The sequence below is a fragment of the Lampetra fluviatilis genome, chromosome 16, assembly GCF_964198595.1.
Source record: "Lampetra fluviatilis chromosome 16, kcLamFluv1.1, whole genome shotgun sequence".
In the NCBI taxonomy this organism is placed as follows: domain Eukaryota; kingdom Metazoa; phylum Chordata; class Hyperoartia; order Petromyzontiformes; family Petromyzontidae; genus Lampetra; species Lampetra fluviatilis.
This window is the reverse complement of record NC_136290.1, coordinates 9,238,817-9,251,921: the sequence shown is the minus strand read 5'-3', so window position 1 is coordinate 9,251,921 and position 13,105 is coordinate 9,238,817. Positions and strand designations below refer to the sequence as shown.

The following is a 13,105-nucleotide window of genomic DNA, read 5'->3' as shown; positions in this document are numbered from 1 at the left end:
TGCTGCTGCCCCACACCTGTGCAGTGGGTCACGTGGACACTCGGCAGCCTCACGTGGGTGCGATTGCCACGTCAAATATTCCAATGAAAATGCGCCGTTCTTTGTTTTCATTTAAAACGGTTGACGGCTCACTGTTCGTTTTTTTGTTGTTGTTGCAGATTTATGAAAAAGTCGCTGTGTTCCTCACGAACCTAGGTATGATGGCTGTACATCATTTTGTTAGGCTTAGAGTGACTATGAAAGCAATCACTTTAAAGACCATGCACTTAAACTCATTTGTCTGCACTGTGGAGTTTACCAAATGTAAATTCCTGCCTGTTTGTGATAATATATGGCGAGTCACCATTATTTGGAGCGTGACATCTTGTGTGATGGGGCTTTTTGAAGCCCTCTTTGCATAAAATAGGAACGTGATTTTTTGAATTACAGTAAAATCTCGGTTATCTGTTGGTCGATTATCCATACTGCAGATTATCCATGCATGCGATAAGATAAATAAAATATCTTAACACGTGCTAGTATCATTCATAGCTGCTCCTCCATCATCGAGGGTCAAGTGATGCATTTGTGGTCTTACCCACGTGAACACAAACACGTCGGCAAGACAACCAATTACTTTAAGAAAGGTTTTTTTTAAAAGGGGGCTGCACATTTCATTCCTTCACTGCCATCCTGCGTAGTTGAAACAAAAGCAACGATGGCTTTATATACTTTTTAACGTTGATAATTTAATATGTCAATTTTCAAGTAGAGGAGAGAAAACAATCTAGAAATGTGTGGGCACCTGGGGTACAGCCAACGCAGTTGTTGTGGTGAAGGTCAGGATGCCCCGAACATGTCTAGATGTGGCTCAAAGACACCCGCAGGTGTTGAACAACAATCATGGTATTTTTTACTTTTTTTTTCTCTCCCTTCACCCGTGTGAAATGAATGCTGATCATGTCGTGTGTATGTTGAACTTTTTTGCGCAACCGTACCTAGCCAACCCGTGCTAATCGGAGGTGCGGGGAAGGACAACAATCTAAAGATAAAAAGCAATTTTAAAGAAATTAGCTTTTTACTATTTTTGGTTCTTTCTGTAAAGTCACGTAGATAAAAAAACAAAAATAAAATAAAATAATTATAAAATAAAAATGTCAGTTTTTTATAAAAAAAATTATGCATTGAAAATAATAAAAGCAAAAAACCACGATAAAAATAATAAAGTAAAATTAAATAAAAATTCAATCTAGATTTAAAATATGTATGCTGACGACCTAACCTTTAAATACACAGTACTGTGCAAACAGTCGGCTCAGGAGCATGTATTTGTGTAGATTTAATATAATTATAGTGCAGAGAAACCGGAGTATGTGTTAGGTGAACGTGGCTGATCCTAGCTGTAACCTAAACAATTATTATTATTTGAGTTTACCTAGGAAAGCCTCACTGACTCTCAAGACACTTTTTCAGCAAGGTCCTTCCACGTTTTCGCAGTCGGGTGGTGTAATTCCATTTGAGTAATTTGCGGGCCATTTTGCCAATCACCGGGAACCATCCGCTGAAGAGAAGAGTCCCAACCTCCAGAGTTGCGGCTGTGTGGGCACAAGAGGTCCTCGTGCCGTGCAAGTCGCGCGCGTGACATTCTTTGTGTTCTGGATGTCGTGTCGTGAACGTCGCCGCAGAGCAATGCCGCACGGAGGCAGAGTGGGAAAACAGCTTCACGCTCAAGATGTTCCTCTTTCAATTCGTCAACCTCAACAGCTCCATCTTCTACGTCGCCTTCTTTCTCGGGAGGTAGGTAGGCCGCTCCTTCGGGAAGGACCGTCGGTCGCTCTGCGCGTTCGTAATCGACAAAAGAAACGTTCACACTCCGCCGCGCTTTCGCTTCGACAGAAATTACTCGGCACAACGCGGAGGCAACGCAAACTTTACCCCTCACCATATGCAGTACTGGGCTGTGGCCAATTCATCCAGCATGCGTCAGATCTCGGAAGTTAACCAGGGTTGAGCCTGCATTCTTATTGGATGTTATAGGTTGCTGCGGTACTATGCTGTGGGCTGCAGAGGGCAGTGCCGCAAAATCTATTGTTCTCTACTACATCTATGATCCTTATTCAATAGTGTGATTGACACAAGGACTCTGCGTGGAGGGTTCTTTCTCACTTACTTTGTAATTTTTTGCCAACTAAATAAAAATCCGTCTCTCAGCACCGAGGCATGGAGTGAATGCTTCCACTCCGAGAAACGCAGTGACGCGTTTAACAATACAACTCGTTCATTGTGTTATAGGTCTTCGTCTGATATCCCTTAAGGGTCTATCTTACACACATCTATGGATTGCTTTCTCTTCAGCTGTGCAGTTGAGTGATTTGCAATAGGCACACAGTATATATATGTGTGTGTAAATGTTGTGGATTTGCTCTCCAACACACCGGTGTGCTGTACTAGTGACGAATTGGCATGTTGTGTTTACGTGACAAACCTTACTAGTTGGCTGCGTCGGGTGGTGGCGAGTTTTAACGAAACATTTATATATTTACGCGATCTAACTCAACATTCCTCTAATATGCAAGCTTAGTGTGTGCATTTTGACTTTTGACATTTGGTCCGTGGCTTCTTGTAACAGAAAACCTCGATAACCACACCATGCCTGTCTCTCTGCTTCCAACAGATTTACCGGTCACCCTGGGAAATATGAAAAACTCTTTCATATTTGGAGGTTGGAAGAAGTAAGGAATTTTCAATCGACGAACGACATTTAAAGCAATAATAAATAATCCTGACTAGGGTGGTATATAATACCTGTACAGGATATTTTTTAAAATGAAACCAACATAAATGCATAAGCATGTGTGCACACATCACAAGAGGTATTTGTTACAGTGCGTTACATACTTGTAATGCCAAAATAACACGTGTCTGATGAAAAATATCAATTCTGTAAGCACATATAACATATGAGGAATGTCAGTCACAACAAAATTAACACCTTAATTGTATTACACCTGCGATTTTCGTGGCATATCAAGAGACAAAAAAAAATTAACCCGTAAAAACTAAGTTTTTCACTATAAATCCTTTATATGCGTGGCGGCTAGAGTCCTCTCGTCCTCTGGCTTGAGATGGCTGCCACCTATGGGTCAGATGATTGCCTGCCACCATTAAGCAATTGGTAATTAAATATAAAAAAAAAAATTCTAAAAAGTGTAAAGTTATGGAAAATGTTTTTCACGAAAATAAATTGTCACGCACAACGAGTCTGTGTGCAAAATGTCAGCTCGATTGGATCACGGGAAGTGGGTTAAAAAACGACCGAAAGATTTGCACGGTCGTAAGCGCGCAAGCAAGCAAGCAAGTGAACTTAATATAAAGGATTTAAAAATGCCCGTTTGGAACACTGCATCACCCCTTGTGTTAGAGAACAGTCTGCGGAAGCGGGTGTCACAGAACCTCCTCCGAGTTCCCTTCAAGTGAAATGTCTATCACCACACCCTCACTTTCCTCGGCATCCTGCTACAGAAAGAAATGTTGGTCGCATTCCAATCAAACTGGTATTTTGTTTTCCGCGCCTCTGAGTTGCGGCCACTACGTCTGCAAATTTGCGCGCGTTACAAATTGAACTATTATTATTATTATATCTCAGAGCTGGAATTTATCCAAATGAAATGAATGAAAATCTACGTGATTGGGTTTCTTTGTGCAGTAATTTCTTGGCTGTCTGAGACTATTTGAGAACCCAGTTTAATCACTGATGGCTGCAACCTGGATTCCAATTTAAGAATATCAGTTGGTCAGTTCAATGTTTTGACCTCTGAGCCACTCGGCCGCTGCGAACTTAATTGTGAGTCCAGACATGAATATCACGCAAAGTGTAGAGAGGTCTATTGTGATCAAATACAAAACTGGCAAATGTCCCATTGCATGTCGCATCCATAAGATAACAAGGCAAGGTAACGCACAGCGTGTTGTCAATCGACTGTTGGCTTAATTCCTCCCCACGCTGCGTCACACCTCACCGCACTGCTCAACGCGGGTTAGAGAAGTTGGGTGGCGACCCCAAATCAATTAATACGTCACTCAGTACCGATATTGACCGCGGTTGGGATTCAAACTCAGGTTTCCGAGGTTCACAGTGGAGCGCCCTGACCGCGTCGCCACCGCTTCCACCGATGGAGGGCACATTCCCATCATCGCACTGCCCTCGCGCTCGGTCTGGCAGCAGAGGCGTAGCTAGGGGGGGGGAAGGGGGGTACATATGTTCCCGGGCGCCAAGGTAAAGGGGCGCCAAAATTAGGCTTACAACGTTACATTATAACTTATTGCGGCGGGCGCGGCAGCCTGAAACTACTGCACAAATCTACACCTCAACCTTAAAGTTTATATATCCCGCCACGCACAGCCTACATGTCATGTAATTACATTTTGGTATGTGATTAAACGGGGGGAGGGGGGGGGGCGACAATTTGATAGCACGTCCCCGCGCGCAAAATATCCTAGCTACGCCGCTGTCTGGCAGACACGTGTCATCTTATCCGCTGACGCTAACCCTTTTCTTACGTGTTGCCCTGTGCAGTGCCACCCCAGCGGCTGCCTCATCGACCTGTGCATGCAGATGGGAATCATAATGGTCCTGAAGCAAACGTGGAACAACTTCATGGAGCTCGGATTCCCGTAAGCCACCGCTGCTCATGTTCTGTCGCGACTACCAAGGTTCCGGTTTCTGTGAACGTCACTCCGCTGATCTCTCCACCCACATTGAGGACCCGGTCGACCAGATTGACCGCTGCAGTTCACATCACTTCTCTTTCTACTCCTTCCTTTGTAATGTTCGCCTTTTGAATTTCCTCGCGTCGTCTCTTTCCCAAAGTCCCCGTAACCTTTCTTGATTGAATGAACATGTTAGTTATTGTCTATTTAGTAGCTGACGACCACTCGTTCTTTTTTGGGTCTTTGCTCAGCAATTCATTTATCAAGCGGCTCCATTATTGTTGAACCGGCTGAAAACCCATTGAGACTAATTGAGTTTTTTAATGGGGCGACCTTGATTACAATATCAGATATGGGAACACATGAGTGGCATACATTTAATGAAATTTAAAAGGTAAATATATATATTATTGGTTTCTTTACCGAAAGAACCAAGAATATGAATCCCTGCAGTCACGAAAGTTTTAAATCAAACAGTAAATAATATAATTTGAGCAAGGCTAATAGCTCTCTAGCGCTCCCTCTAGTGGTGGCCTTTCCATCAGCAAAGTAATTGCAGCTGTACACTTTTATCAGTTATTGCCATTTATGCAGAAACACCAACAAAAATCAAAACCCGAATCATTAGCACTGTTTTGAAGCTTTCGTGACTGCAAGGATTCATACTCTTAGTTTTTTCGGTAAAGTCACATAGGTAAAAAATGAAATTAAAAATTAATAAAAATAAAATAATGAAATTTAAAATAAATTAAAATATTTTTTTTTACATACATTAGCACTGTGTTACAATAAAGAAATTCATAGTATGTTGTTGTTTCAGGCAGTGGCCTTTCAGATGTCGTCTGTAACCGTGTCATCACAAGGAACAGAGATTTGTGTAGACTCTCTCGGATCTGGGTAGTAGGGAAACGTAACAAATCTATTCCTTGTGAGTAATCCTGAATCGTGTTTTTCAACACGAAGCAGTGTTCAATATTTCAAGCCTTGATACTGTTCATTGCTGATGGGGTGGCCAAGCCACCTTTTGCTTGAATGTGGTGTTAGGGAACGCTGCGAGAAACTACAATAGACGTGAAGAAACTTTACTTGCCGGTGTTTATTCTGTATGCACCTCCGATTAGCACGATTGGCTACATACGGTGCAACATAATCATATTCTTAGGTTTTTTCGGTAAAGTCACGTAGGTAAAAATTTTAAATTAATAAAAGTAAAATAAAATAAAAATAAAAATCACGACGTTTCGGAGGCAACACAAGCTTCCGTCTTCAGGTGGAACCGTCACAGCCACGACAGCTGTATCAAGTAAATGAGAGATTACAAGAGCTACCACTCTGTATATATAATGGTTGTACGCACAATAAAATGTAGATATTTACAGCATTTCAGTGCAGCAGCATCTCAAGGTACCGTGCGGAATCATTGGGAATATTTGTTTCGTAGAGAGAGAGAGGAAGCGATCGGCAGTGATTAAATGGAAGGCCCTGAGTCTGGGACCTAAACAGGGGCAGGGGAGTTGACAGCGCATGTTGCAGGGAGAGTGCCGTTCCAGATTAAAGGGTGGTGGGGGGGGGCAGAGGGGTAATGAGCAGCATCCCACATGCAACACTAAACTACAATCAAACAGGAGATGCGTTACGACGACCCCATCGTAAGTCGAAAATATCGTAAGTCGAAGATGGCCTAGCCTACCCATGAGTCATAAAGAATCGTGATAATTTAGCAAAACAGAGCAATTTACAGTACCGTGCTGTATAAACTATATACGGTACGTATTTATTAATTGCAATACTGTATTGCACAGTAAAATTTAAAGTAAAAAACAAGGTAAATTCTTAGCCTACCTGTATGAACTGCAATTTAATAGAAAGTTTTTTCAGGAAACAATCTTATCTGCTATAAAAACTTTTAACATGCATTGAACGTATCGTATCGTGGTGGGGGGGGGGGGGGGGTGGCAGCAGAGGGGTAATGAGCAATATCCCACTAAGTATCAAGTGATTTGTTCATGCTCTTTGGTTCTTTCAGTAAAGTCACGTAGTTAGAAATAAACTAACTACGTGACTTTACCGAAAAAAGCAAAGAGTATGGATTCCTGCAGTCACGAAAGCTTCAAATCTTCAAATCAAGATTGATTTGTTCATGCAGCACTAAACTACAATCGAACAGGAGAGGCCAATTTATCACCATCTATGGTACGCAACTTTAGGTATCTGATTAATATAGAATTATAGAGCGAATATTACGTCCAATCCACTGCTGAACGAGGGTGTTCACACACCTCTGCGGGTCATGAGGGTTTGTTTGACCATACTTCACCACGCTGGTCAATAATGTTTTAACCGGTATTTATTTTACACACACGAGGGGATAATGAGATGAATTGTTTCTGGCCAAGAATTTATCTCGTGATGATATTACAATGAGTAAAAGCGATCTGCTTTACCAACAAATTTCAATCCTGAGCAAAAATGGGACAGATATGAACAACTGTAATACATGTTTTAACACAAAGCTATACTAATACTCAGAATCAGCTTTGTTTCAGCTGATCTTGATTGGTCGTATGCACGAGGTTTCCTTGATAACCTGAAGCAATCTCTAGCATCAATGCTGACTGCTGGGTCAATAATGATTTCCATGCTATTGGGGCCACAGGTGGCCTTAATGATGCCCTGTTGGCTGAATTGTTCAGTCAGAATATATTGATTTCTCTTGCTAAAAAAAAATTATGAGCGCTGACACAGACACTGTAAATGCATTCCTGCGATGGAGTATCATTCTTATTTCCAATCGCTTAGGGCATTATTTTTGTTTCACAAAAATTAGAAATAATGATGGCCATTTATATTCTCATGTTATCACCGTTGATGTTGTGTTTTACTTAAATCTTATGTTACCGAGGCAGTCATTCATTACACGTAGCATGACACTTTATTTAATTTTTCCTTATTTTTTTATTGTGTTGTTGTGATACAAAGACAAAGATTCCCCATATAGTCATACAGTCTGTTTTGGCAACTATTTGTGAAGGCCAGCATTACGTACGATGGTATGGGTGGCCAACACCACGCCTGGCCACCTTTGTCTCCCCAGTTCTGATGTTTTCACACTGCACCAGGTACCCATTTTACATATGTATGTTGAACTTCTTTCGCACCGTACGTAGCCAACCGCGGGGAAGGACAACAAACTAAACACTAAAAGCAGTTCTAAAGAAATAAAAATGATTGAGTCAGCCTAGTAAAGGTCCCGTGCCATTTCAAATATCTCTCACTACCGATGTCAGCCATGGGCTGGGAATCAAACTCGGGCTGTCAAGTTCTTGGTTCTTTCGGTAAAATCACGTATTAAAATAAAACATAATAAAATAATTATTATTATATTATGTTTTATTTTTATTATTTTATTACTTCCCTTCTACGTGACTTTACCGAAAGAAGCAAGAAGATGAATCCCTGCAGTCACGAAAGCTTTAAATCGAAATTTAATTATTTTATTATGTTTTATTTTTATTATTTTATTACTTCCCTTCTACGTGACTTTACCGAAAGAACCAAGAAGATGAATCCCTGCAGTCACGAAAGCTTTAAATCGAAATCGGGCTGTCAAGTTCAGAGTACAGCATACTAACCACTCTCCCCTACTCTTTGTCCACCCCTACCCACACGCACGCACGCACACGTGGGTAAAGGCTCCTCCAGAACTGGTGGGCGAAGAAGAAGCTGCAGCATGAGATGGAGACGACAGAGGATGACATGGCGCTGCTGCCTCAGTGGGAGCAGGACTACAGCCTGCAGCAGATCAACACCTACGGCCTCTTTGACGAATACCTGGAGATGAGTGAGTCTTTAGAGTGTCCATCGCTCAAGGGGGATGCATCAATAGATCGCCGCTGGCGTTAGCCGCGGAGTGGAATCGAGCTAAGCTGCATCGGATTTTTCACGCAGTTTGCTAACCACGGTGTGTTAACATAAGCACCCGGGAAACAAAGACTGAAACTATTTTAAACTATTTATTGCTTTTTTTACCAGGTAAGGCTCACTGAGCTATACAGCTCTTGCGAAAGCGAACTGGTCACAAATGATAGCTGAACGAAGTGGCCTATCATCTCGAAATGTATCGCAGCCAAATACCCTAAAAGACTATTTCTAAATGTGGAGGGAAAAACCGGAGGACCCGGAGAAAAATCCACGCGACCACGGGGAGAAAGAACATGGAAACTCCAAATATGCAGGCGTCAGGGTCGCGATCGAACCCACGACCTCCTGTATACCAGGCGAGGTAGTTAACATCTCCACCACCGTGGCACCAAGACGGCCGGGTGTGGAGCTTGCCTCACTACGCTCATCCCGCACCTCCGATTAGCACGGTTGGCTTCGTGCGGTCAGAATTCAGTTCGACATGCGTGGATACATCCCTGCAGTCCTATAACGTTGAACAGTCTATAAAACCACTGCCGTTGTGTGCTTCTTGTGCCGGGCGCAGTCTTGCAGTTTGGCTTCACCACCATCTTCGTGGCGGCTTTCCCCCTGGCGCCGTTGCTCGCTCTGCTCAACAACATCATCGAGATCCGTCTGGACGCGTACAAGTTCGTCACGCAGTGGAGGCGCTCGCTGGCTTGCCGCGCCAAGGACATTGGTGAGCGCGCTCGTACTCGCGGATTGTTTTGACAGCGCATTCTATTCCTCGCTTTCCCACAATGTTATCCCGCTTGTACAATCGAGCGCCATGTCATGAGATGAAGCATCCATTCAGAGCTATCGTCAAACTAAAATAAAGTGAAACGTGAATTTTACCAGGCTACAGCCCACTGAGCTAGATAGCTATTTTTCAGAAGTGACCTGGCCACAAATGATAGCTCAGTAAAGTGGCTTATCATGTGGACATTTATAGCAGCCAAATACTGGAAATGCATGTTTCTAAATGTGGTGGGAAAAACTGGAGGACGCGACTATAGGGAGAACTTGCAAACTCCAAATATACTGTACATGCATCAGGGTCAGGATCGAATCCACGACCTGCTGCATGCCAGGCGAGGTAATTAACACCTCATATTGTTATGGAAGTCATTATTGACCCAGAAATCGGCAGAAGAGTGCAGCCCTTTATATTAGAGGACAGGCCAGAGAAGTGGATATCACAGATATACCTCTGAGATCATTTCAAGTGACCTCTGATCCATAACGATCATAACGATCCCACGTCATCTATCAATACGAACACACGGGCATGGAAATAGCCATAAGCTACTCAAAGTAATTCCCCGCGTCTTCCTATCCCCTCCACTTGACATGCACTGGTAGTAGTAGTGGTAATAATAAGAAATAAATATAATGGATATGCAGGGTTTGTCCTCGGGGGTATCTTAATTATATGAATTATTGTGAGCCGCCCATCGAGATGACATCACATGGTGCTTGGCGTCATAGGGGAAGCGAAGTGCACCCACGGTGTGTGAAGTAACGTTAAATTATTACGTTATGTAAATTATCTCAGAAATCTGATTAAAGATGCGAAAGTTGTCTTCATGAATCCAAGACTTGGAAAGCTGACGTTTTTTTTAACATCCAAATTGAATCTCTGATTTCTTTATATATGTATATGCTGTGCACACGTGTGTTGCAATTCCCACTGTGACGTGAATGGTAGAGTGTGCATAATCTTGTCTGCACTCGTGGTGTTACTGTGGGGTGGGGAGGGTGCGTGCACAGCATCGGCTGTGACCTCGCCTCTTTTTTTGTCAACGATTGTTTTTATTGTTGTTCAAGAGCCAAGCGTACAGAAGGAATCACAGAAAAAAGGCGGCTGTGACTTGCCCTCTTAACGTGTGTGTGCGTGTATGCGGGGAGCGGTAGCGTAGCGGTTTGCACGCTGCGCTACGAACCCAGTGACCCGAGTTTAATTCCCACTCACAGCCAACACCAGTGACAATTATCTGAACCGGTTCTGGGCCTCCCCTAGGTCGACTCAACATCAAATGAGTACCTGGTGCGGTGTGTGTAAACATCGCCACTGGGGAGACAAAGGCGGCCGGGCGTGGTCCTGGCCACCCAGCCCCTTACGTGCCGTGCCGGCCTTCGGAGGTGCTCGCTAAATGCACTTGCCCAAACAGTCTGTCAAGGCTATACGGGGTGGGCGGGTGTCTTTGTCATTGCGCTCCGACGCACGCACCTGACATATCGTCCTCGCGCGCAGGGGTTTGGTACGGCATATTGGAGGGCATCGGAGTCGTCTCCGTCATCACCAACGCGTTCGTCATCGCCGTGACGTCCGACTTCATCCCGCGTCTCGTCTACTTCTACCAATATGGGCCCTGCGCACGCATGACGGAGTCAGAGAGAGAGTAAGCGGTGCCACCGGGCGGACCAAGATTCTCATTGGCAGTGGGGGGGGAGTGTTGGAATGTTATTATTTGGACATAATACAAGCGCGTGCGCCTTGTATAATAAAACTAGAATTATACTCAAATTTTCGATTTAAAGCTTTCGTGACTGCAGGGATTCATCTTCTTGGTTCTTTCGGTAAAGTCACGTGGAAGGGAAGTAATAAAATAATACAAATAAAACATAATAAAATAATTCTCACGACGTTTCGGCCACAACGCAAGCAGCCGTCCTCAGGTGAAGACCAGGTCTGTCGGGGAGACAGCGTCTGAATGAAACACCACCACGCTTGGAGCGTATATTTACCTCACCTGAGGACGGCTGCTTGCGTTGTGGCCGAAACGTCGTGAGAATTATTTTATTATGTATTTATTTGTATTATTTTATTACTTCCCTTCTACGTGACTTTACCGAAAGAACCAAGAAGATGTTGGATTGTTATTATTTGGACATAATACAAGCGCGTGCGCCTTGTATAATAAAACTAGAATTATACTCGAAAGTCAAATTAAGACTTCCTGCCCAAATAAAACTAAACTTTGTTTCATTCTAACAGATAAGGCCCACCGAGCTGTGGAGCTCTTTTGCAGAAACGACCTGGCCATAAATGATTGCTCAATGAAATGGCTCATCAGGTGGGAATTGCGATCAGCCAAATACTCTGAACGTGTTAAGTTGATGCTAAATGTGGAAGGAAAAACTGGAGGACCTGGAGGGAAATCCACGCGACCACGAGGGGCGAACTTGCCAACGCCCAATATACAGGCCTTCGGGTCGGGATCGAACCTACAACCGTCTGTATACCAGGCGAGGTAGTGAACATTTCGTCACCGTGGCGCCCATTGTGGCAGTACTCATCTCACATGTATAGCCCTGAGCCAGTGGTGGAAGTTCCACATTCCTCTGGCAGGGGTGCAAGTCTACACAAAGGACAATCACTGTTGACTTTCCCGCAAAAGGGATGATGGGCAGTCAGCCCCAGACCAGGGTTTGAACTCGCAACATCCCCATTGCAAGCTGTTCTCCCAATCACTGAGCCACCTGGCCCAATTATATTTAATTTCACATTTTTAGAGAACAATATGTAATTGAACAACTGTGTTGTACACCAGGCAACCCAATTATGAGTACATTATTATTATTATTTGTGCAGTCTATAAAATATAAATGGGTTTTTTTTTTGTCTACGTTCCTAAATACTACGTATAAAAATAATCAATGCATTTGGTCCGAAGAACAAGATGTGAAAATACTGGATAATTATAACTTCATTAATTATCTGGGATAAATGTTAAGGCAAAGGTGTAGCCCTGCAAGTGCTTGCTCACGTTACTCATGGCGGAAGCACGCGAGGCTATTTCGGCCTACTTTTACACGCTGGTCAGGTGTCTTGGAAGAGGTGGGAGAACCCGCAGTTATACACCTGCACATGGAACCTGCCGGATCACAAGCTGTGGGATAAATGTATCCCGGTGGTTAATTACGTGATGTGGCCTATTACATAGCAGTGTTCAGCTCTCTATAGGGGAAGGAATCATAAGTGGCAGTATGCATGGTGGGTCAAGCCTGGTAGGCGAGGAATCCTTGCTTGATTTCACCTGCCTTGAATGTGTGCCTTGATGCTTTTGATATTTAAGGATGGATTGTGCTGACGAACAAGCTCTGCTTTTATTGCATGCCCTTATAAACAACAACAACAACGGCTTGCCCTGCGGCTTTTCTGACACACCGGTCCAGATGCAAGCACTAACCTTCATGCCTCCTGAGAACGAATTCTGAGATCGGTACCCGTAATTCAAAACTCAAATCAATTTTCGCAATCCTGAAGGTATCCTTTCATAGATAATTTCGTCGACTTGGCAACAGACACGATAATCGTTTAAATTGCGTGAGGCAGATGCAAAAATTAATTGTGCTGGATATATAAATACATTATTCGGTGGACATGCAATGATTAAAATGAATCATTATTTAAAATAGCCTAATCAAATTGTGAATGTAATAATCGAGCATTTACCATTCATCCCCAAAA

At 43.3% G+C, this 13,105-nt stretch overlaps 1 protein-coding gene across 2 annotated transcripts in view; it reads left to right on the top strand.

Annotated features, from left to right (window-relative positions):
* ANO4 (anoctamin 4) overlaps positions 1 to 13,105 on the top strand; it is a 172,562-nt gene that overhangs the window by 150,746 nt on the left and 8,711 nt on the right. For both annotated transcript variants that reach the window (XM_078863635.1, XM_078863634.1), the window contains 7 exons: positions 159 to 195; positions 1,665 to 1,776; positions 2,654 to 2,711; positions 4,556 to 4,653; positions 8,382 to 8,530; positions 9,176 to 9,328; positions 10,886 to 11,033. In XM_078863635.1, the coding sequence (XP_078719761.1) occupies positions 159 to 195; positions 1,665 to 1,776; positions 2,654 to 2,711; positions 4,556 to 4,653; positions 8,382 to 8,530; positions 9,176 to 9,328; positions 10,886 to 11,033 (755 nt within the window). The remainder of the gene's footprint in view (positions 1 to 158; positions 196 to 1,664; positions 1,777 to 2,653; positions 2,712 to 4,555; positions 4,654 to 8,381; positions 8,531 to 9,175; positions 9,329 to 10,885; positions 11,034 to 13,105) is intronic.